The sequence below is a fragment of the Fragaria vesca genome, linkage group LG6 (assembly GCF_000184155.1).
Source record: "Fragaria vesca subsp. vesca linkage group LG6, FraVesHawaii_1.0, whole genome shotgun sequence".
NCBI classification, from domain to species: domain Eukaryota; kingdom Viridiplantae; phylum Streptophyta; class Magnoliopsida; order Rosales; family Rosaceae; genus Fragaria; species Fragaria vesca.
This window is the reverse complement of record NC_020496.1, coordinates 8,514,762-8,537,278: the sequence shown is the minus strand read 5'-3', so window position 1 is coordinate 8,537,278 and position 22,517 is coordinate 8,514,762. Positions and strand designations below refer to the sequence as shown.

Genomic DNA, 22,517 nt, shown 5'->3' with positions numbered 1-22,517 from the left:
AAAATTGGGAAAGCATAAAGAATTATTTCCTTTATTTTATTTTTGTCCACTCACTCTAACGTTATTAAATGTTTTCCCCTGGGCCTTTCGTTTTAAATTGCCCAGTCTGCAGAGTTCGGGTTGGATCTAGTAGGAGGCGAGGCATAGTCACCCGTATTTCTGCCAGTTTTCATCAGTAGGTTACCTGTTCAACCTACTCGTGTTTTCTTGCTTCCGTTTGTGTTTAGTAGCTCTGAATACTTTAGGATTATTGTATATTATGTGATGTTTGGAAGTGTTGAATTAAGAGTGAAATTTGGAATTTTCGAGTTAGGGTTGTTCATCTGCAAGGGAGATTTTCTCAATCTTTTCAGTAAATTTTCCTTGGAGGTGGTCCCCGCACGACTTACTCCGGGTTTCAGGGTGAAATTTGGGGTGGGTCGTGTCATGTAAAGCCTCAAAACATACTGTTAGATGAGCATCTTGAACCTAAGGTAGCAGATTTTGGCATGTCAAAGTTATTCAAACTTGACAATGATGATGCAGGCAATGGATTTTCGAGAGTTCGAGGTACCAGAGGTTATATGGCTCCAGAGTGGATGGTGAACCTGAAAATTGATTCAAAGGCAGATGTCTACAGCTATGGGATTGTTTTGTTGGAGCTACTGAGTGGAAAGAGTGCATCTATTCTGCTTACAGCTTTTGCACAAGAGTACACTGAGCACAACCAACTGGTACAATGTGTGACTGAAAAGATCAGAGTCGAAGGGCTTAAGGAAGTGATTGATCCTAGACTCCATCATAATTTTAACAGGAACAAGCTCGAAAGACTGATGAAGGTTGCTCTTCTGTGTGTGCAAGAAGACCGCAGCGCAAGACCTGCCATGAGCAAGGTTGTAGAGCTTCTACTTGAGAATGATGAGTGAAGAGAATGATGAAGAATGGAAAATCATATAATGAAAACTGCCTAATTAACTGTATGCTATGGTTGTATTTAGTTTTAGCTTTTTTGAGCTTCCTACAATAATGTATCAATATTTACGACTCCAGCAATCAGCTGAAGATAAAAGACTCATTCTAATAAAACTAGTAGTTGTCTTATGTTAAAGATAAGATAGACACTTTGTCTGGGGTAAAACTTATATTACTTGATGGTCAGATTCCCCAACTTGGGGCATCAGGTTGTTCAGCCATCTCATGAAGTAATTATATTCCAATTCAGTTATAGATGTCTTTTCTTGCATCAGAAGTATAAACTAAGAACTGCTGCTGCATTTGAAAAAGTTAGATGCTATTAGAAATATCACATCGATCTGATTGTAAAATATCAAATAAGAAAATTATTTTCACCAAATTAAAAAACAAATTGGGTTGACTAGAAGTCAATGCATGAAGGCCAGGTCTTTAGAACTGGAGTCAATAGACACAGGTCTTTATCTTCATCCCATACCACACAATGGAAGTGAAGACTTATGAACGAGTCATTGAATCTCATACACATAATGCATGGAAATTTTGGCATATTTCGAGAAACTTGTGCATAAAATTCCAAGAAAATGGATAGAGAGACAAACCTGCTTATAGTCTACATAGGCACTGGACTCATCTGAAGGCCAAAAGCAATATTGAAAACATAACATGGAAGTTCCTAAATTTCTCATTCTTCTACTTTTTGCCGCAACAGTTGCTTCTTTCCAAACACGGTCACTAGGGCTGCAAAGCTTAAGGCAAGGGAGCTCCTTGGAAGTCGAGGAAGAGAGTGTCTTGGTTTCACCAAAAGGAACTTTCTCTAGTGGATTTTACAACATCAGCACCAATGCCTCTTGCTATTCAGTATGGTACACCAACACTGTCCACAAAACAGTTGTCTGGATGGCTAACAGAGACACACCTGTCAGTGTAAGACAGTCAAAATTAAGCCTCCAGAGAAATGGCAACCTGGTCTTGACTGATGGAGTTGGTTCAACAGTATGGTCAACTAACACTTTATCTAATGCAAGCATGGAGTTTCACCTTCGACTTCTTGAAACCGGAAATTTGGTACTGCTCAACCAAGCAGAGAGGATCATCTGGCAGAGTTTTGATTCTCCCACAGACACACTTTTACCATCGCAGCAATTTGACAAGAGCAAAACCTTGGTGTCCATGAGAAGTCGAGGTACATACTTGTCTGGTTACTATAATTTCAAATTTGATGGTAATAATGTGTTGTACCTCACCCACGATAGCCCTCTAGTGTCAAGTGTTTATTGGCCAAAGATGGATGTGTCTGTTTTTGGTAGTGGCAGATCACCTTACAATAGCTCTAGAGTAGCAGTATTGGATGAACGAGGAAAATTTGTATCAAGTGACAATTTAAAGTTCAAAGCATCTGACTATGGGGTTGGTCCAAAGCGCCGTCTAACCTTGGATTATGATGGCCTCATAAGAATGTACAGTCTAGATGAATCAACTGGACTTTGGAAAGTCTCATGGTTGCCTGAAATTGATTATTGCCGGGTTCATGGCTTATGTGGTGAGTATGGTATTTGCACTTACAAACCAGAACCAACTTGTACTTGCCCTCCTGGTTTTTCCCTGACTGATCCTTCAGACTGGTCCAAAGGCTGCTCACCTCCATACAATTTGTCTCATGACTCAAAAAAGTTGGACTTCATGGAGCTTCCTTACACAGATTACTACGGATCTGATTTGGACACCTATCATATGGGAATCTCTTTCGAAGAATGCAGGAATACATGCCTGAATGATACAAGGTGCAAAGGGTTTGGATTTGCACTAGACGGATTTGGACAGTGTTACCCTAAGAACTTTCTTCTTAATGGATTTCGTGTGCCAAGTACTCCCAGCATCATCCATATTAAGATTTTGAAAGCTTCACTGAGTCCTCAAGTACTCCAGCCAGAGACATATGAGTTGAACTGTTCCAGGGCAGAAGTTGCTTATAAAAGTAGTGGTCCTCGAGTGAAAAAGAGCAATCAGTATATTAAGTACCTGATTGGCTTTGTAACTTCTTTTGCAATATTTGAAGCCATCTGCATTGGCTTGACATGGTGGTGCGTGTTGCGAAAGCATGCTGGTGAGGACTATGTGAGCATTGGTTACATGGAATTAGTCATGGAAATCAAACGTTTCACCTATGCAGAACTGAAAAGAGCAACCAAGGATTTCACACAGGAGATAGGAAAAGGCGGTTTTGGAGCAGTTTATAAAGGGGTTCTTGGCGATGGAAGAGTTGTTGCTGTGAAGAGACTAGAAGGCATCGTGCAAGGAGATGCAGAGTTTTGGGCAGAGGTTAGTGTTATAGGGAATATCAACCACAGAAACTTGGTTAAGCTTTGGGGTTTCTGTGCTGAGAATGAACATAAGCTATTGGTGTATGAGTACCATGAGAATGGATCCTTGGATAAAATCTTGTTCTCAGATGTGGAATTAGGATTGGAGCAGCGATACAACATTGCATTAGGAACTGCAAAGGGTTTGTCATATTTGCACGAGGAGTGCTTGGAATGGGTGCTCCACTGTGATGTAAAGCCTCAGAACATTCTTTTAGATGACCAACTTGAACCAAAAGTGGCAGACTTTGGCATGTCAAAGTTGTTCAAAGACATTCCTGATGACACTGGGTTTTCAAGAGCTCGCGGCACCAGAGGTTACATGGCTCCAGAGTGGATGATGAATCTGAAGATTGATGCAAAGGTAGATGTCTACAGCTACGGGATTGTTTTGTTAGAACTACTGACTGGAAAGAGTGCTTCTATTCTACTTACGCCCCAGGCTAGTCCCCTCCCAAAGAACAAAGAACACAACCAAGTAGTACAATGTGTGATTGAAAAAATCATCAGAGAAGGGCTTGAGGATGTGATTGATCCTAGACTACACCACGAATTCAACAACAAGAAGCTTGAAAGATTGATGAAAGTTGCTCTACTTTGTGTGCATGAAGACCGCAATGCAAGGCCAGCCATGAGTAAGGTTGTGGAGCTTCTAATTCCAAATGAGTAGGATTCTGGAGCTTCTAATTCAGAAGGATTGGCTAAAAGTTTGATTATCAAGAACGTCTTATACTATAAATTAAAATATAGTTTATGTATCCAAAATTAAAGATATGCAATTCTAGAATATGTAATATTGTAATATCACCCCTGAATTTCAATTGAATAAAGGAGTACTGTGACTCCAACAACTTAGAGGTTCCTTTCTGCAGTATGTATGTATATATACTCCTGTTCTCCTAATCCTTTTCGTCTCTATCTAGTATAGTAAATGATAAAGTAGTCTAGCAATGTCTCAATTCCTTCCTGATGTGAGATATATATCTCAACACGCCCCCGCACATGTGGCGAATTTTTAAGCCTAACACGTGGACAACATTTTGGGTGACGTGGAGTGCGTGTGGCCATTGGATTTCACATGTGGACGTGGGTAGCCCGCTCTGATACCATGATAAAATAGTCTGGGATTCACATCCAAAACCAATTGGCAATAGGTAGAGTGGCCTAAACCCTTATAAACCCACAAGCAATGTCTCAATTCCCAATGTGGGATATATATATATATATATATATATATATATATATATATATATATATCAACAGTAAATGCACATTATATTAACAAGATTATGAAAAAATAGATCGATGATTCTAAACCCTAATGTGGCTTCCTGAATGAGGAATACTAAATCATAATCATCGAAGAGATAATCAAACAAAATAATAACAGTAAAAGAAAATATGCATTCGGAAAGGCGAAATCTTTAACCAATGAGAAAACAAGTGGCATGACTCGTATGAAAAACTTCTACTGCAAAAGCTTGAGAGGGACCATGAAGAGGACTTGGATTGTTCTGGAGCCCAAGTGCTGATGAGTGAAACACGGTTGCTTGTCTAACCGGTAGTTCTGCAGGTTCACCATGAGTCCATGACTGCCGCCCAGTAAAGCAAATTTGATTACGGAAGGCCAAAAGGGCCAAAACCAATTTTATTTATAGGTGTGTGTTCAGTATTAATTAAGCGAATTTGGATTTTTGCTCATGGTTAAAGCGGATAACACTACACCCCATCTGTTATGAGAGTCAATCACGAATCAAATTCAATCAAATTCAAGTGATAAATTTGTAAATAAAATTGAAATGTGTGGATAAGAAAATAAATGAGGTGTGTTAATAGCAAAAAAAGGCGTAACATCACCCTATGGTTAAATCTTTATCTTTATTACTACTATAAAACCACCAGGATTAAAATGTGAGCTGCCAAAACTATCCCTATTAGGTTTATTTTGTAAAACAAAGAAGAGGGTTATTGTATTAAAAGACAAATTACAAAAAAAGAATGTATCAGATAATTACTTAAAGAGATGTGGGATTATGGAGAGTAGTGGATACATAACCACCCCCACATAGTTTGTATAAAAGAGAAAGGATAATTGGTGATCGATAAAATCATAGAATGATAGATGGAAGCAAGAAGAATGAACATCAGAAATAACAACACATCTTTATTGTAGTCCCTCTTGATCAGTTCACGGTATAAAAAATTTAGTTTGTAACGCTGACATCTGTTCTTCTTCTTCTATTGTACTCCATACTCCATTCTCCAATTTGTCCATGTTTCTATGTAAATTTGAAGCGCATCGTTTACCTACGCATTGCACGGGTATGAAGGCGAGTTTCAGAAAATTCCTGAAACTCACTGCCCTTGAATTATTAAATTGCTTATAAAAATAAATATGTTTAGATAGAGGATAAAAAGTAAAAAGATAACAATAGAAATCACTTTAGAGCAGTTTTCTTTTCTCTTAGAAGAAACAATTGAAAAAAAGATGAGGAGAACACATTTTCGACTAGTATATATGTTATGCAAAATACTTTCTAATAAAAAAAAACTTACATCATTGGACAAAATTGCTTCTGAAAATTTTAGTTGGAATTGTATATTGATTTTTTATTTAATATTTTACATAATTTCATGCATTGAGAGATTTAGAGGAAACCGTTTTTTTAATTTAGTTATTAATCAAAAGATAGACGGAATAGTTTGTTACTTCGTAACGCATATATTATCTTAGAGAATATAATGTAACAAACATGATATCATGTGATACTTCACAAACCTATTGCAATAGGTGAATACGTAAAGAACACACATGTTGGTGAACAGAACTTGAATTAAATTTTGAGATTTAAATATTCAAACTCTCGTAGACATCAAAGAATCGGGCATCGGATGATGATGCAATCGGTAGTTCAATTAATATAATTTTCATTTTCATCCGGTTACCAATATTAACCTGGAAGCAGATCGCGTATCTGGTTTAAAGGTGAGTGAGATGAGTTTTATTTTGTTGGTATGTTGTACAGTTCAGAACCTTTTGATTACGATAAATGATCATAATGTTCTCAAAGTCAATATCTCAAAGCAGTATCGTCGCAAATCGATGCGCTACAAAAGTTTTCGAGTTAGCTTCTATGCACAAGATTTGTCAAGGTAATTGCCAAGCACATCTTCCTTTGATCACCCTTTGTTCGGGCGTGATTTTTTGTGCTAGCGTGCCAACGCTTCTGGGTTCAACGTAACCGTCTTGACTTGATGCTTCGCGCTTTCCTGACTTTTGCTCCAAGCAACTGGCTGGATTCTTTTACCAAACCTAAGATTACTCTTAATGTGCTTAAACAACGAAAATTAAATGATATTTGCTACAACAAGCTGCAACAATGGTTTGGTGGGGATTTGCTGACGAATCAGACTTTATGAGTAGATTCAGACTTGGTTTTTGCCAACGAATTGGTCTTTGGGTTTGCCAATGGATCAGTCTTGGTTAATAAGACAGTTATCACACCTTGATTAATGAAACAAATTAATACACAAGAGGGGTAGGAAAACATTGTGCCTGAACCCCATAATACAAAACAACACAAGAGAAACTCATGAAATACAAGAGTAATTGCACCTACAATGTCTACAAACACACACCTAATAGCAAAGAGTGTCACATCAATGACTCTACTAGAATTATACCCGCGCCTTGGCGCGGTATATACATTTACGGTGTGTTTGGATGTGGGTGAATTTCTGAGAATTTAATAAAAAATAAGGAATTCCCAATTTCTTAGGACGGTTTTCCTCGTTTGGATACTTATCTTATGGAATTAGCAATTTTCACAGGAAAATAATCGTGAAATTTAGGAACTTAAATTCCCGACTTGAATTCCTCACAAAATAAGCATCATTTGTCAATTTCTTTAACTAAGATTAGTCTGAATACAAATTCTTGTCATTTTAAAACTCTACATCATGAAATCCAAACAATGAAATTCTCGATTGATAGGATTTAAATTCATGGAATTGTATTTTGAAATTTCTATGGACACATCATGAAATTCAAACAATGGAATTCTCAATTAATAGGATTTAAATTCATGACATTGTAATTCTCATGACTTTAAAATTTCTATAGACATTAAAATTACTTTATCCAAAAACAACGTTATGAAGCTGGTCAATGGGTTAATTGATTGATATAAATGTTTCTGATATGTACTTCATAGAATGTTATACATACAAATTATACCAAACTATTATACTGATTATATATCTAGAGTTAATGAAAATATTGTGGTTTCTTAAAAATAACAGGAGCAAAATTCTTGGTGCGGTGTAGTTTCCACGTTATGCATATTCCACTTATGTATCTTTTATACAACAAAACATCTAGTATTGTATTCTACCCAAAATATAAATGCTCTAATTATTTTGATTTGTAAGATTCAGGATGTAGAAGAAAAGTAAAAAATGGAAGGCAAAAAAAATTTGCCAAGAGAAAGCCTATCTAAAAAAAATACTAAATTACCTGTTTCCAACAAAAAAAAAAAAAAAATACACTGTTCATATGCCTATGATATGAACAGTCGACCAAGCTTTAGTAATAGATAAATTTGCTTCACAATAATGATAGTATATGGAAAAGATAAAGCAATGTCATAAAACTATTAAATTAGTTTTTCTATTATGCTGACAATCAAATATTAATCCGACCACACAATCGAATATTATGCCACAAGGAGGTATCAACATATTAATTTGATACCCCAAAATGACACTTGATACCACAAGGCAAGTATAACACGTTTTATTATGCCACAAATGTCATATTAATTTTTGCCATAGATTACAGAGGGCTCTCATTTCATACCCTAAAATAAATTTTACACACCCCAAATTGAAATCCATAAAAAACAAAAAAGGTATATGAATTTCAATTTGAGGTGTGTGGAATTCACAAACGGTAGAAAAAGCAAAACCCTAATCCCCCAAATCACACATTTCACAAACTGTAAATTCCGCACGTGGCAAAAACCCAGAGTATTAACTGAACCAGCCTCCACCAACTGAAAGAAAAGAAAGAGGAAAAAAGGACCCAAAAAATCTCAAACGTCCCTTTTTCGCGTCTCCGCCTCCCTCACTCCTTGACTCACTACCCTCCAAATTATTCAGCACTCATTTCAACTTTGTGAATCTTCAGTATTTGAAACTTGAAAGCCTCATTCTTTACCTCAATCTTCATCTCCAACCCAACAAAGCTTCACACTTTCCCTCATTTCCCACTCAACCAAGCTTTGTTTGCGAAGGTATGAACTTCACAAGGGTCTTTAGTAATTTCCATTCTGTGCTGTCAGATCATCCTTTTGATGTGTTCTGCAATTGAAAGCTGTTTTTGTGTTTTGTCTTTGGTGTGTGTTTGACTAATTCTATGTTTCTGGCCTTTCTGCATATGTATGACTAGTTTGTGGTTGTAGACTTGTAGTTAGTTTGGTTGAGTAGAAGCATGAATGTGGATTTGTTTGTTTTTGATTGCATAGGTTGATAAGGGTCGGTGGCAATCACCTAATTCGTCGAAAATTCCGAGCTTGTATTATTTACTTGAGAAGTTTTTAAGATCTTGAAAGAAAAATGTCTGGTTGTTCTTCAAGTTTTGGAGTATCGACTGTTGTTTCCAGGCGGAACGAGGTGGTTTTGAGGAAGATTTGTAGTCAGAATTTGGGTTTAGATAGTGTTAGGTTTAGGAGTATGGCAAAGGAGGTAGCTTTACCGACCTTTTGTGGGAATAGAAGCTTTAGAAATGGGCTGAATTTGATTTCGGTGAAGAAAGAGTGGAATAATTTGGTCATGAGTATGTTAGAGCCTCGGGGTGGAAGGCAATTCAGCTTGGGTGCAGTCACAGTTTCGAATGAGGGAGGTGGTACTGCTCTAGGGAAGGATGCTAGGATTTTGGAGAATGAGGGCGGTTCAAAGCCTGATTATGATGGTAATGGGGTTGTGCTTGATGGTAGTGGTGGTAATGGGAAGCATCCTAATGGAAGAGGAGGAGATGGAGGAGGCGGAGGAGGTGGTGGCGGTGGTAATGATGATGGGGAAGACGGAGATGAAGAAGAGTTTGGGCCAATTCTGAAATTTGAAGAAGTTATGAAAGAGACTGAGGCTCGAGGGGCTAGTCTTCCCCTTGATATGTTAGAGGCTGCCAAGAATGTGGGAATTCGCAAAGTGCTTCTCCTTAGATATCTGGATTTGCAGGTATATTTATGCTACGTTTCTTTTCCTAAATCCTGTATGAATGTCTTGTGAATTCGTGTTTATTTCTCCTCATTTGGTTTACTGTTTAATTGCAGGGGTCAGCCTGGCCTCTTGGCTTTGCAATGAAGTCATGCTCTATGCTTCGAGATCGTATGCTAGCTGACCCATCTTTTCTTTTCAAAATTGGAACAGAGGTTTGTTTTGATTATTTGTATACTTATACATCATTCGTGTAGGTTAATCCTATTAATGTAATACAAAATTCATAAATCCAATTCCAGTTACATGGTGGCATGGTGGACATAAGATGGTTTTATATTTAGTTATGGAAAGAGAAATGTATTTAGTATCTATGATTAAAGGGAAAAGTATAATCAAGTCTAATAGGTGATTAGTTTTGTCTTAGATCCCCAAGAATTATAAGCTACGTCCGCTCCACATGCATGTCTTGCTCTCTTAATCCCTATGATAAGCTATCCCAGATGTGGTCAGATGCATAGTGAACGCTTATGTGGTATTTTGAATCTCCAGTTCTGTGTGTTAATCATAGATTCCTATGTGTTTTAAGTCTCTATAAACACTGTATAGCGATTGCCACATGTTCCAGTATAATATAGTAATCATCATTCACTAAATGCTGCATACAGATAGTCATTGATTCTTGTTGCGCTACATTTGCTGAAGTTCAAAAGAGGGGAAAAGATTTTTGGGCCGAATTTGAGTTGTACGTTGCAGACCTTTTGGTTGGGGTAGTGGTTAATGTTGCTTTGGTTGGAATGTTGGCACCCTATGCTCGTATTGGGCAACCATCCCTATCAAAAGGGTTCCTTGGACGCATGCAACATGCTTATGGAGCTCTTCCTAGCAGGTCAATAGCTCACATACAAACAATCATTAACCTTCATATTAGTGATCTCATAATTTCTTTCTTGTCCATTCGGAATTGTTGGTCGCATTTGGTTTCCAGCTTTAGAAAATATTGTTATTTTTTCAATTTCTAAAGTGGGCATCTTATGCAGTGTGTTTGAAGCTGAAAGATCAGGATTTGGATATTCTGTAAAACAGAGAATTGCAACTTATTTTTTCAAGGTAAGATTTACACGTGTCTTCAAAATATGATCTTGTGTGTCTTGGTTCATCCAAATTGTTGATCCAATCTTCCTGTTATTCAGGGGATCTTATATGGGGCAGTTGGTTTCGGATGTGGTATTATTGGCCAAGGAATTGCAAACTTAATTATGACTGCTAAGCGGTATGCTTCTATGAAAACATGCTAAGTGTGATTCTGTTGTGGTAGACATACTGATAGCAATCTCAGTAGCTTTCTACATTTGTATCGTTCCTGACCAAGTCATTTTCTAAATGTCAGGAGCATTAAGAAATCAGAAGAAGACATACCAGTGCCACCTCTAATCAAGAGTGCAGCTCTTTGGGGTATGCATTACTTAATTACTCCTCATCTTTTTTCAGTATCACATGGTTCTGGTTAACATGTGTTCTATTTTGAGTTGTCATGAATATATACAAGTTCAATAATTGGTCTTGCTTTTGTCCCCAAACTATCAGGTGTTTTCCTTGCCGTCTCTTCAAACACCCGCTATCAGATAATCAATGGACTTGAACGCTTGGTAGAGACATCGCCTTTGGCAAAGCAGATCCCACCTGTGGCATTGGCTTTCACTGTTGGTGTACGATTTGCCAACAACGTGTATGGTGGAATGCAGTTCGTAGACTGGGCTAGATGGAGTGGGGTGCAATAACTAGATGAGTTTTAATGGGAGAGGATATCTGAGTGACACGTCGTTCATTCAATGTCTAGATGGTGCCTTGTATCATTAAGCACAGAATCCTGAATTAGGATTTCAGTCCCTCCCAAACTTGTTCCCCTCGGAGGATAAGATTTGTTTCAATGCTTTTGTGTATTCTGGAAAATTTTCAGCAGAAAGTCTGCCATTACATTCCTATTAGAATGGCTGCATTTATGGATTATGCAGAGGACGAAACATTGGTTCCATGGATTTGTCCTGTGCAAATGTGAATGGTACAAATTGGCACCTGTTGCTAGTGAGGTTCTTTTGTGGTCATTCAAACCATCACTCTGGTTCAGAAGAGACGTTTCTCTGATGCAGTGATGTGCTAAACGTGCTTCTCCTTTACATTCCATTGCATGTCGAAGAGTTTGTTTGAGTGGCTTGTTTAAACTTCTTGGTTGGCAATCAGTCCAGAAAACGCTCACTTTGGAGTTGAAGGATAACAAGAGTTTCATTTGGTACGTGTGATCTTCAGTAGTTCAGGTTAACTCTCCTGAATTTGGGAACTGAAATTTGTTAAAGACTTAATAAATAGCTTAGAATCCTTCTATAATCTCTCTCTCTCCTACATGCGTTTTGCCTGAATTGAAGAGCAAACGGTTATAATAAGTTCTGAAAGTTGCGCAAATATAGGGAAAAGCTCAAGTTCCCAGTTCAACAAACTCGGAGAAATTTTAAAGAGAGATGGAAGAAGGTTGTAGTAGTATAGGAGAGAAAGATTTGGAGCATGCGACATTGCATTCTTCATCCCCTCCTCCCCGACCGCTCGGAGGATGGAAAGCCGTCAGATACATCCTTGGTGAGTCTTATTCATGGAATGTCTTGCAATTTTGTTCATGTTTTCGTTTTGTTTTCTGTATGATTTTATATATGGGGAATTGAAGTCATTGAACCCCTGCTCTTGCATTCATGTTTGCTAAGAAATTTAGTCTCGTGTGTTTGAACTCTGAAGGGAATGAGACGTTTGAGAAGTTGGCTTCCATGAGTTTGGTGGCAAATCTGGTGCTGTATCTGCATACCAAGTATAACTTGGAAAATGTAGATTCAGCTAATGTATACAATATCTGGTCTGGTTCATGCAACGTTGCACCTCTAATTGGTGCTTACCTTGCTGATAGTCACTTGGGGAAGTTCTCCACTCTTCTATATAGCTCTATAGCATCCCTCATGGTAAGAGTCTACTCTTCATTATGATTCAGGGTCCAAATTCGTAACATTAACTAAAGGATTCTATGAACACTTCTTCTTTCAATCTGACAGGGTATGGTGGCCTTGACATTAACTGCAAGTTTACATGAACTAACTCCTCCTGCCTGCAATGGACAAGCGCATTGCGAACAACCCAACGCATGGCAGAAGTTGGTCCTCTATTCTGGTCTGGGATTGCTCGTTATTGGATCTGGAGGCCTCAGACCATGCAACATTGCCTTTGGAGCTGATCAATTTGACACCACAACGGAGAAGGGAAGAGCGCAGCTAGATAGCTTTTGCAATTGGTGGTACTTTTTGTTCACCCTTGCTCTCATCGTAGCTCTGACCGGAGTGGTCTACATACAAACTAATATCAGCTGGGTTCTGGGTTTTGCTATACCAGCTGGATGCTTTGCCTTGTCCATACTGATATTCTTGCTTGGCCGAAAATTGTACGTTCGTGTTAAGCCTCAAGGAAGCACCTTTGGGGACATAATGAAGGTAATTGTAGCTTCTTTTCGTAAGTTTAGTACAAGGACTTCAGGGCAGTCCCTTTATGATGCTCCTTTAATTGGACAAGAGTCGGAGCAAATGCTTGCTCACACAGAGAGGTTCAAGTTTCTTGATAAGGCTGCTCTAATTGTAGATCCAGATGAATTGGATAGCAGTGGCAACCCTAGAACTGGTTGGAGACTCTGCAGTGTGCAACAAGTTGAGCAACTCAAATGCGTCATATCTTTGTTCCCTGTTTGGGTAAGTGGAATTGGTGCTTTCATAGGAATGCAGCAAATGCCATCATTTGGGACCTTTCAAGCGATCCAAACAAACAGAAAGATTGGAAACAATTTCGAGATGCCACCAGCCTGGATTGGTCTCGTACCGATGATTGCACTTTCGATATGGATCATCATCTACGAAAGCATGTACATTCCCTGGATTAAGAAAAGGAAAAACGATGAGACCGGAAGATTGACAATGGAGACAAGATTCAGGGTTGGGATTGTGATGTCAATTCTGTGCATGGTGGTGGCTGGACTCACCGAAATGAAGCGCAGAAAGTCTGCTTTGGAAAACAGATCTTTCCAGTCACCTATAACTGTTGCATTGCTTGTGCCACAGTTTGCCTTGGCAGGTTTGATCGAGGCATTTGCAGCCATTGCCTTATTGGAGTTGCTTACAACACAATGGCCAAAGAGCATGAGGACTTTTGCCGGAGCGGCCTTCTTTCTCAGCTTATCCATTGCAAGCTACGGCACCTCCATTATTGTTACCATTGTCAAGAAAGTGACTAGTTTGAATGGCAATACATCATGGCTGGGTGGTAATGACCTGAACAAGAACAGGCTTGATTACTACTATTACATCATTGCTGCTCTTGGGATCTTGAACTTGTTGTTTTTCGAATTCATTGCACGCCATTTTCTGTCCGATGTCGATGGTCATGACGGTTCTAGAATCCCATCTACTTGTGATGAAGAAAAACAGTGAAACACTCAAAATGGGGTGGCTGGTGTTCTCATCGATTCTGCAAACCAATGCCGAGAGCAATCAAAAGAGGAACGTTAGAATAAGGGTTATTTACACTATCCCCCTCAAGTATAGGTATTTTTTTTTTTTTCTAATCTTCGAATAGAAACTGCACCCTCAATTTTGATCGTTGTAAACTGGATTAAGTTTTCTAGAACACCAGATTTTATCTAGAATTCTACAGTGCATTTGACGTGTTGATGTTCAATATTCCATGTCATAAACTATGTTACGTTATATGACATACATCAAATTGTTTTTCCAAGTAAAAAAAAAAAACAACTCTTTTTCTTTTCCAAGGGAACGTGCCTTACACGCGAAATCTAAAGTTTGTGGTGGTCTCTTGCTCTCGTTTGGCTGTGCCACAACATTAAGGCCAGTCGAGGCAAGCCGACCAACAAGGTGTGCGGTACATTGTACATGATGTGGCTCGAAGATGGAATCAAGTAGATCTGGTACTTGTCCCTCTTAGTGTTGGAAGATTGTTGCATCAGAGGTAGTGCAGACGGATATATAGAACGGAGATGTACGGGCCGAAGTTAGTGGTTATTCGGGCAACAGGCCCGAGACTTGATTATGACCCCACATGAGGTATTTATCTCATGGGAGCCCTTCTAGTGAGGATCTTTAAGTTGAGGACTTGGTGAGGACTTTTCGTTTATGGTTTAAATTAAAGACCTAATTTTCGATTACATTTTGACATCTTATCCGTTCAGTTTTTAGGTTTATATGAGTAGATCATTTCTACAAATTTTCACCCAAATTGGTGTTCGTTAAGATAACAAACTAGATCAAATTAATGGACGAACCATATCTGTCAAATATGAACCGTTCAAGTTCATAATTGATAAATCACGCTTATGAATGTCTTAACAATTTTCAATATAGCTGAAAATTTGAAGAAATGATCTACTCATAAATACTTATAAACTGAACGGTCAAGATGTAGATATAAGATCGAAAGGTGGGATAAGCCGAAAAATCTTCATCAAATCCTCAATTTAAGGGTCTTCATTAGAAGGGTTTTCTCTATCTCATCTGCTTTATTTAGTTATGTTTCAAGTTATCCCAGACTCCATGTTTATGGGTCCATGCCACCCTTGTGGTGTATTTTCATCCCCTCGTGGATAATACTAGCTACCTCCAGTTCCGGAGAAGACGGTTTCTCACATGGTTGTTAAAAAATCCCAACGTTTTCAGATTATTAGTCAGCCAACACCAAAATAACTCATCAACTACCATTGTACACATTCATCAGAGCTTGTTCGATTGCACACTTAAAGTGCAATTTCACACTTACCTATTCAATTATGGGTACTCACACGTGGCTTCATCACCCTCCATTTAATATGGTTTTGGTTCTTTGGTCTGATTTTCAATCCTCCCCAGCTCATTCATGGCTTGTGTATTAATGTTTGATTGTATGATGTTGTTTTGAGGGAGTTCTTCATACGGGTTATGGGTTTTCATATAATTATGCTTTGAGATTTAGTTGGTTTAGGTATCAACGTTCTGATTAGTATTTTTCTTAACCTCACGGCTGTTGAAGGCAAAGTATGATGACAAAGTTAGCTAGCACGGGCGATGGGTATGATGACAAAGTTAGCTAGCACGGGCGATTAGTGGTGTTGCACTTCTAAATTAGGATGTCGGACCTCTGATCCATAACTAAACGAGTTGTCGTCTCCTCTCACTCTTTATAATTTGATCGAGTTTGAGAGTAATTGAATAATAACGGTCGGCAAAAGATTTATATATTTGCCAAAATATTGAATCATAAAATATAGAATAACAAAACAGGAAATATCTGGTGTCAATGTATTGTCCATAAAACAAAACACCGTTACTTGATCATACTTGCTAACACACTAATCGCCTATTAAGATCATGCTTTTTTGTGAAACTATACGGATAAACACCAATGTGACTAGATCACTAGATGTACCAAGAAGGTAACAAACAAAAACCAACAGAGATGTATCACAATATCACATAGTGATAGGACAATTTTGGTAGACTGCACCACACGTGTCGCAATTTGGCGAGGTGTTCTCTGCCAAAAAGAAGAAAAACTAACTGCAACGGCTGTCTCTCACTTTTTCCCGCGCTCTGATCTCTGTTTATATATAAAACCCCTCTCAGATCGTACCCAACCCACACCCCTCCCTCTCTCTCTAGTCTTCTTCTTCCCTCTTAAACCCTAAACCCCTTTTTCAAATCCCAAGAAACCAACCCAATTCAATTCCCTTCAAACCCAGAAAAGAAAAAAACCAAGAAAAACAAGAAAGATGACCAAGATCGATGCCCTCCGTCGATTCCTCCTCCCCTGCTTCGCCCCCTCCGCCACCTCCTCCTCCGCCGCCACCCCCACCAAGAAACGCCTCAGCACCTCCCTCCGCGACGACATCCCCGACGCCGACCTTGACTCCTCCTCCGCAGCCGCCGCCCAAGACTCCGACCCTTCCTCCCCCTCCGCCGCGTCGGTGACCTCCTCCGTCGCGCAGCCCAGGCCGTCGAAGTCGATGGTGATCGGGACCATCTTCGGGCACCGCCGAGGCCACGTGTGGTTCTGCGTCCAGCACGACCGCCTCTCGACCCGACCCGCGCTCCTCCTGGAGCTCTCGATCTTGACCCACCAGCTCGTCAAGGAAATGCGGTTCGGGTTGGTCCGGATCACCCTCGAGTGCGACGACCGCTCCGATCTCGCCACGTGTCCCCTCCGCTCCGTCCCCGTCTGGTCCCTCCACTGCAACGGCCGCAAGCTCGGGTTCGCCGCCCGGAGGAAAGCCGGCGACAAAGTCCGCCTCATGCTCAAGACCATGGAGTCCACCACCGTCGGGGCCGGGGCTCTACCCGCCGGGTTCGGGTTCGGGTCGGGCACGTCGGACTCGGACGGCCCGGTTATGTACATGAGGGCGAATTACGAGCACGTGATCGGGAGCGCGGACTCGGAGTCGTTTCATCTGATCAACCCGGATCAGTGCCCGGGTCAAGAACTCAGTGTCTTCTTGCTCCGGTCCAGAAACTCGGTCTGATTTTTCATCTTTCTTTTTTAACTTAATTATTAACATGGGGTCTTTTGGTAAATTTTCTCATTCTGTGAGGGGTAACATTTGGAATGTGAAAAGTGAAAACTAGGTGTTTTCTGGGGTAAAACCCTGATTGGGGTTTTGGGTTTAGGAGAAATTCTGTTTCTTTTTCAAGGGTTGGCAATGTAGAATGTATCAGAATTAGGGGTAGGGCTAGTTCTGAAGGAGAAGAGAGATCAATGTACAAATTTTGTATCACTAAAAAGGTGATAGAACAGATCAATGGAATTCATGGATTCATGAAGTTTTTGCTTCTGGTTTTTTGTGTATACTAAATTTTGCAATTATTGTTCATCTTTTATTCCTTACTGTTATAAATTTCACAACTTTATTGTAAATTTGTAATGGGTTGCAATCACTGGCTGTGATGCTTGTTGATGTGGGATCTGAAGCAGTGTGCTCCACTAGTGCTTGAGAATTTGAATCTTAACTTTCAAGGGTTCTAGCTGTTTGACGAGAGCCTATTCCGCGCACCCGTCATCTCCACCGTCTAAATTTTTTTTTTTTTTTTTTTTTTTTCGTCGGGTCAAAATCAACGGTGGATACACCCGGGTGCGCTGTATAATTTTCACTGTTTGACTGAAAAGTTTGGTCATCTATGGTATAGTTTTGGACCACTTCAGACCTTCAAAGAATGAACACTTGTGGTTGCAACTCTTCTACAAGTTTTACCAATGATATTTTTAATGCAACTGTTATGATTTTAACACTTCCTATTTTCCTAATGCAAGCAATCTTTCTCTATATGCCAAAATTGGATTTTTTTGAGACACAAAAATGACATCATGGCAACATTAAACCTCCACCACCTAAATTCTTCATAATTTGATACATAGGCTAATTAGAATCTTCGGCAGCACCTTAACTTTTGCAAGAACTAAGAACGCATCATCCTCTGCGTATCTGTCACAAAAATGCTGGAAGGAAAAGCTGTTGTGCGCGAAACAGATATGCCAACTCTCATGCAGAGTCATGCCATGGAATTGGCTTACAAGGCTCTTGATCTACATGAAGTTTCTGATTGTCGATCCATTGCTCATTATATCAAGCAGGTCTGTTAGATTATACCCTTTGTATTAAATTATCTTCATTTGGCTTTGCATATATGAAATTATGAATACATCTCCTCTAAACAGTAGAATAAGAAGGATTACAAAGTTGGTTTGTGATTGTCATCATATCTTTTCTCGGCTGAAATTAATAAAGTCATCACAGATTGACAGAGTTTGATCAAAAAGTTTTATTCTGTGGTTCAAGGCAAAGGTTAGAAAAGGGTTTCCTTTTCAAAAAGAAATGCAGGGACAAGGATCCAAAGGCTAAAATTGCAGCATGGCATGGTGGCCTTTATTCTGGAAGGAACTAGTAAACCAATTTCAAATCATAAATTTGGATAATCTTCCCCAAGTAACATATTTCAGCTATCACTTTAGGCTTAAATTAGTCTGTTTAAAGTGGTATGAGTTCCTTTATGTTAGGACAAAAGTTTAAATCTTTTAGTTCAAGAAAGCTGCTTAGTTAAACTAATCAAAAGGGTTTAGAGTGCTAGTTTTATAATTAAATTTTTTTTCGTTTGTATAGTGAAGGTCAGGGACTAGTATTAGGGTAAGCTTTAGAGCTGAATCCCCCCTGTGCTTCTGTCTGGAAAAAGTAGATAGTCTCTTACTTTCTTTCTGGAAAAACACCTTCTCAAAGTAGAAATGGGTCCTTCTCATTTGCTATAAGTGGCAATGCAGAAGGCTTTAACTGTTGTAACTTTCACTTTAATTTCATATGATCAATGATTCAATCAATTAGTAATATGGGATTAAAATTCCATTTAACAACTTTATTTTGATCACATGCTTAATCAATTTGACAAAAAGTGGTTGAATGGTCCTAAAGATCTTGCAGAAGGAATGATTAGCTCACCAAGCTTTCAATTGTCCTGAGCAGAAATTTGATGAAGCTTATGGTCCCGCCTGGCACTGTGTTGTGGGCAAAGACTTTGGATCTTGCATCACGCATTTGTGCGGAAGTTTCATTTTCTTCCATGTGGAGATGATGGAGTTTCTCATATTCAAAGATGGCACAGACTCTTGTAAAAGCAGGGAAGAGGCTATTGGGGTTCTGCAAAATGGAAGCTTATCAGATTAGTTAGGGTACTTTTCATTTCCAATTAGAATATATTTAGTATCAGCATTGATCATATGCCTTGGAATTTGTTTTCTTTTTCTTTTATGTGGATCAGAAATGTTATATAAAGAGGAAGGAACATGGTATGACAGAAGCTAAGTTTTCAATCAACTTCAAAATATTGTATTGTACAATACAATGTGTGTCTCTTCACTCATAAGAATATAGAATCAGTAATTTCATCCCATCACATCCTGCTACCTTAGCTTGAACATCATGGAGCAAGTGTCCTTTCCTTAAATAGAAATCTAGTTTGTAAAATTGTTCTGATAAGTACTGTGATTCTATTTCATCTGGATAAACTAAAGTAGATATTCACCTAGCATGTCTGCTTGTCATGAATGTCAGGTATGCCCTTCATAGAATCATAGTGACCTTCACAATAAAAAAAGACTTGCTCATTGTATTAGCAATGAAAAAGCAGGTTTTCCTTGATCTGTTTGTGAAAACATCAGCAATAAAAGATATGCCATTAGATTCTTGCCCATTCCTGAAATAGAATATTTCTTGTAGCCTTTGTACAGCCTCAGGACCACTGTCTAACTTTGATTCAATCTGTAATCGCACAAGGAACCAAGACAAAACTCCGAGATGGCCTTGGATTGGATTTCCAAGCCGCCAAAGTAAATTATAACCAATTTTTTCATGTGGTGATGATATATATGTGGTTGTAGTCCAGAGGATGTCACAGCACATGAAAAGGTGAAAATGATTACCGATAGAGAATGGTGATTTACCTGAGTCCACGAACCCAAAACTTGATCAATTGATCATCATGCTGGAGTCCCTTCTCTATTGTTATTATGAACTGAAAATGCACAAACAGATAATAAAGAGCATACGAGAATCAACAAGGTGCATCAAGTAGTTTAGCTTCATGATTCTTGACAAGTATTGCATTGCCAGTGAGGACAAGGTAATCCGCATCCCAAGGGCTAGATACAACAAACATATGAGCAGATCTAAACCTCAGGATGCAGATTACCCGATCCTGACGCAATAATATCAACATAATGAAGAACAGCTGTAAGAGCCTTCAGGATTTTTGTGTTCTTAGCAAGGAGTGTGTGAGCCTAATCTTATAAGAGCATTCAGTATTTATAGTGTTCTTAAAGTGAAGATGATTATAAAATGCAATGAGGGTGCATAAAGCACAGTGATAAGGTGTGCAGCACCAACACGATCGATTCTGTTCTCGCATGACCAATGAATCAATGATATTGTAGGGACATTTTTAGCTTTCAAAGACACAGGTTATGGCTTGACTGCTTTTCAGGATGTTAAGAGATCTTGCCTTTGTTATAATGAAAGATTCTCAACAAAATAAAGGATAAAAACCCGAAATACCAGCTTGTAATATACTAATGTAGTCCAACAGTGGTGAAGTGTTATTCTAATTATCGAGGAAAGCTTTGTTCATACACCTACTCATCATCATGATCAGGATTCTCTAATTCTAGTTCTCTTTTAAAGAAGATGAACTGTGAAAAGGAAAGCTATGCCACCACATTTACATGGTGCAATGGTCTCAATCAGCTTTTAAATAGCATTTTATTCCCTTGCTAGAGGGCTATTCAGAAATAGTGCTTTATTATCCCCCAGCTCAGAGAAGCAGCTTGTTAAGTTGCAGTGACTTCTAAGAATGACATCTAGAGGCCACGGGAACTTAGCTTCTATATCTTGAGGGGTTGATTACTAAGGCAATCCCATATTCATACTGAACCATGTAGAAGACATAATATGAACATATTCATTATGAACCATGTAGAAGACAGAATATCAACATATTCATTATTGGTCCCCATAATAAAATAAAATAAAAAATAAAAAAAACATATTCATTATTGGCGCCACAGGATGCAAAACAACCAAGGACCAGCTTGGGATTGAAGTGAGTTTCACTGTTATGGGCATAATCAGTAGCAATTTGAATCAGTGAAAAACGCAATATCAGTGTTTAGTGAACTTTGATGTTAAGTTTACCAAACTCCCTATGCTGCTGGCTTAGTCATTTAGTAAGCAGATCAATCCCATAATTCCATAAACAAAGTTGTTTGTGCACAACCACATCTTGCAGTGGAGAAGAAAATCTTTGACAGAAGCAAAAACATAGAGGTGCCATTCCACTAGCTAGCATGTTACAGACCAACCAGTTAAGAAGTGCAGAGTGGGGATTCGAGATATCAAATTTAGAATCTTCAACTATCATAGCTCCCTTATCATGTCGGAAATGTTATACCAAGCTGACGTGATCGACATGCGATCAAGGGTAGGTTAATCACTAAGAACTTTCTGGAGCAATGACAAATTGGCAATGTTGGTACTAGCATTTGCTATCATTGGTTGGCAGGGGATGGTATTCTGGCTCAAATAGCTCAAAACAATTTGCAAGGATTGAGTATTTTTCTTGGATGTGTATGGCTAAAACGGGAATTAGTCATGATGGTCCCTCGAGATTTTGATCGCCTAAATCTGCAGACTCTATTTCGACATAAGGATAGATGCCATATCTGGTTACTTTTTCACTTGTAACTTGTAGTAGGAGCTTCTCTAGAACTCTTGCTGTGATGTATGGACTAGTTCTAATTTCTCTAAATGAAATGCATATATGGAATATTGCTGTAAATGCTCTTTAGATCATATTAACAAATGACAAATTCCCAGCATCACCATCTTCTCTAGTACTCTTGGACCATGAAAATGATTTGGATAACACTTAATGCACTGAAGTATTCTTATTCCAATCTGAATTGCAGATCCACACAATAGAACAGTAAAGAAAATGGTGAGAATTCTTGTGAGTAATTGTAGTCTTACATAAGCATGATGAGCAATGCAGGGAGGAACTTGAAGGTAAAGCATAGGAGAATTGAATCAAGATTAAAAACTCTTATCGGCTAATAGCATCTTTCTCTATTCCAAGGCTTTTCTCTCATAGCTATTGGTCAAGAATATATATATATATACACACACACAGTCCGTCTCAGCTGCGGACGTCCGCACCAATGGTTTTAGTGCAGATTTTCATTTTTGCACCACTTTTCGATCGAATTTCCTCATCTCCACCGTGTAGTATCTAGATAATATTGTGTAGATCATCTCTGCAAAATTTCAGCCAATTTGGTCATCGTTAAGGCCCTCAAAATTGTGTTTTTCTGGTATAAACATGAACCGGA

The 22,517-nt window shown here is 38.8% G+C and overlaps 6 protein-coding genes across 6 annotated transcripts in view; all 6 read left to right on the top strand.

Moving 5' to 3' along the window:
* Window positions 1-905, top strand: part of LOC101305393 (putative receptor protein kinase ZmPK1-like) — a 3,850-nt gene extending 2,945 nt beyond the window's left edge. Inside the window, exon 2 of the mRNA XM_004305128.1 lies at window positions 402-905. Coding sequence (XP_004305176.1) covers window positions 402-905 — 504 coding nt within the window. The remainder of the gene's footprint in view (window positions 1-401) is intronic.
* Window positions 906-1,617: 712 nt separating this feature from the next.
* Window positions 1,618-3,984, top strand: LOC101305094 (putative receptor protein kinase ZmPK1-like). The gene has a single exon (XM_004305127.1). The coding sequence runs from the start codon at window positions 1,618-1,620 to the stop codon at window positions 3,982-3,984; it is 2,367 nt and encodes a 788-aa protein (XP_004305175.1).
* Window positions 3,985-8,448: 4,464 nt separating this feature from the next.
* On the top strand, window positions 8,449-11,440 carry LOC101306935. Its single transcript, XM_004302652.1, has 8 exons — window positions 8,449-8,608; window positions 8,840-9,551; window positions 9,647-9,745; window positions 10,199-10,419; window positions 10,571-10,640; window positions 10,724-10,803; window positions 10,921-10,985; window positions 11,118-11,440. Exons 2-8 carry the CDS (start codon window positions 8,931-8,933, stop codon window positions 11,309-11,311), a joined length of 1,350 nt encoding a protein of 449 aa, XP_004302700.1. The 5' UTR covers window positions 8,449-8,608; window positions 8,840-8,930; the 3' UTR covers window positions 11,312-11,440.
* Window positions 11,441-12,026: 586 nt separating this feature from the next.
* Window positions 12,027-14,041, top strand: LOC101304793 (probable peptide/nitrate transporter At5g28470-like). The gene is made up of 3 exons (XM_004305126.1): window positions 12,027-12,161; window positions 12,315-12,532; window positions 12,623-14,041. The coding sequence occupies exons 1-3, from the start codon at window positions 12,047-12,049 to the stop codon at window positions 14,039-14,041; spliced, it is 1,752 nt and encodes a 583-aa protein (XP_004305174.1). The 5' UTR covers window positions 12,027-12,046.
* A 2,327-nt stretch (window positions 14,042-16,368) lies between these two features.
* On the top strand, window positions 16,369-17,115 carry LOC101304498. Its single transcript, XM_004305125.1, has one exon. The coding sequence runs from the start codon at window positions 16,369-16,371 to the stop codon at window positions 17,113-17,115; it is 747 nt and encodes a 248-aa protein (XP_004305173.1).
* A 968-nt stretch (window positions 17,116-18,083) lies between these two features.
* LOC101304209 (dynein light chain LC6, flagellar outer arm-like) lies at window positions 18,084-19,302 on the top strand. The gene is made up of 2 exons (XM_004305124.1): window positions 18,084-18,221; window positions 19,102-19,302. The coding sequence occupies exons 1-2, from the start codon at window positions 18,084-18,086 to the stop codon at window positions 19,300-19,302; spliced, it is 339 nt and encodes a 112-aa protein (XP_004305172.1).
* Window positions 19,303-22,517: the final 3,215 nt, after the last annotated feature.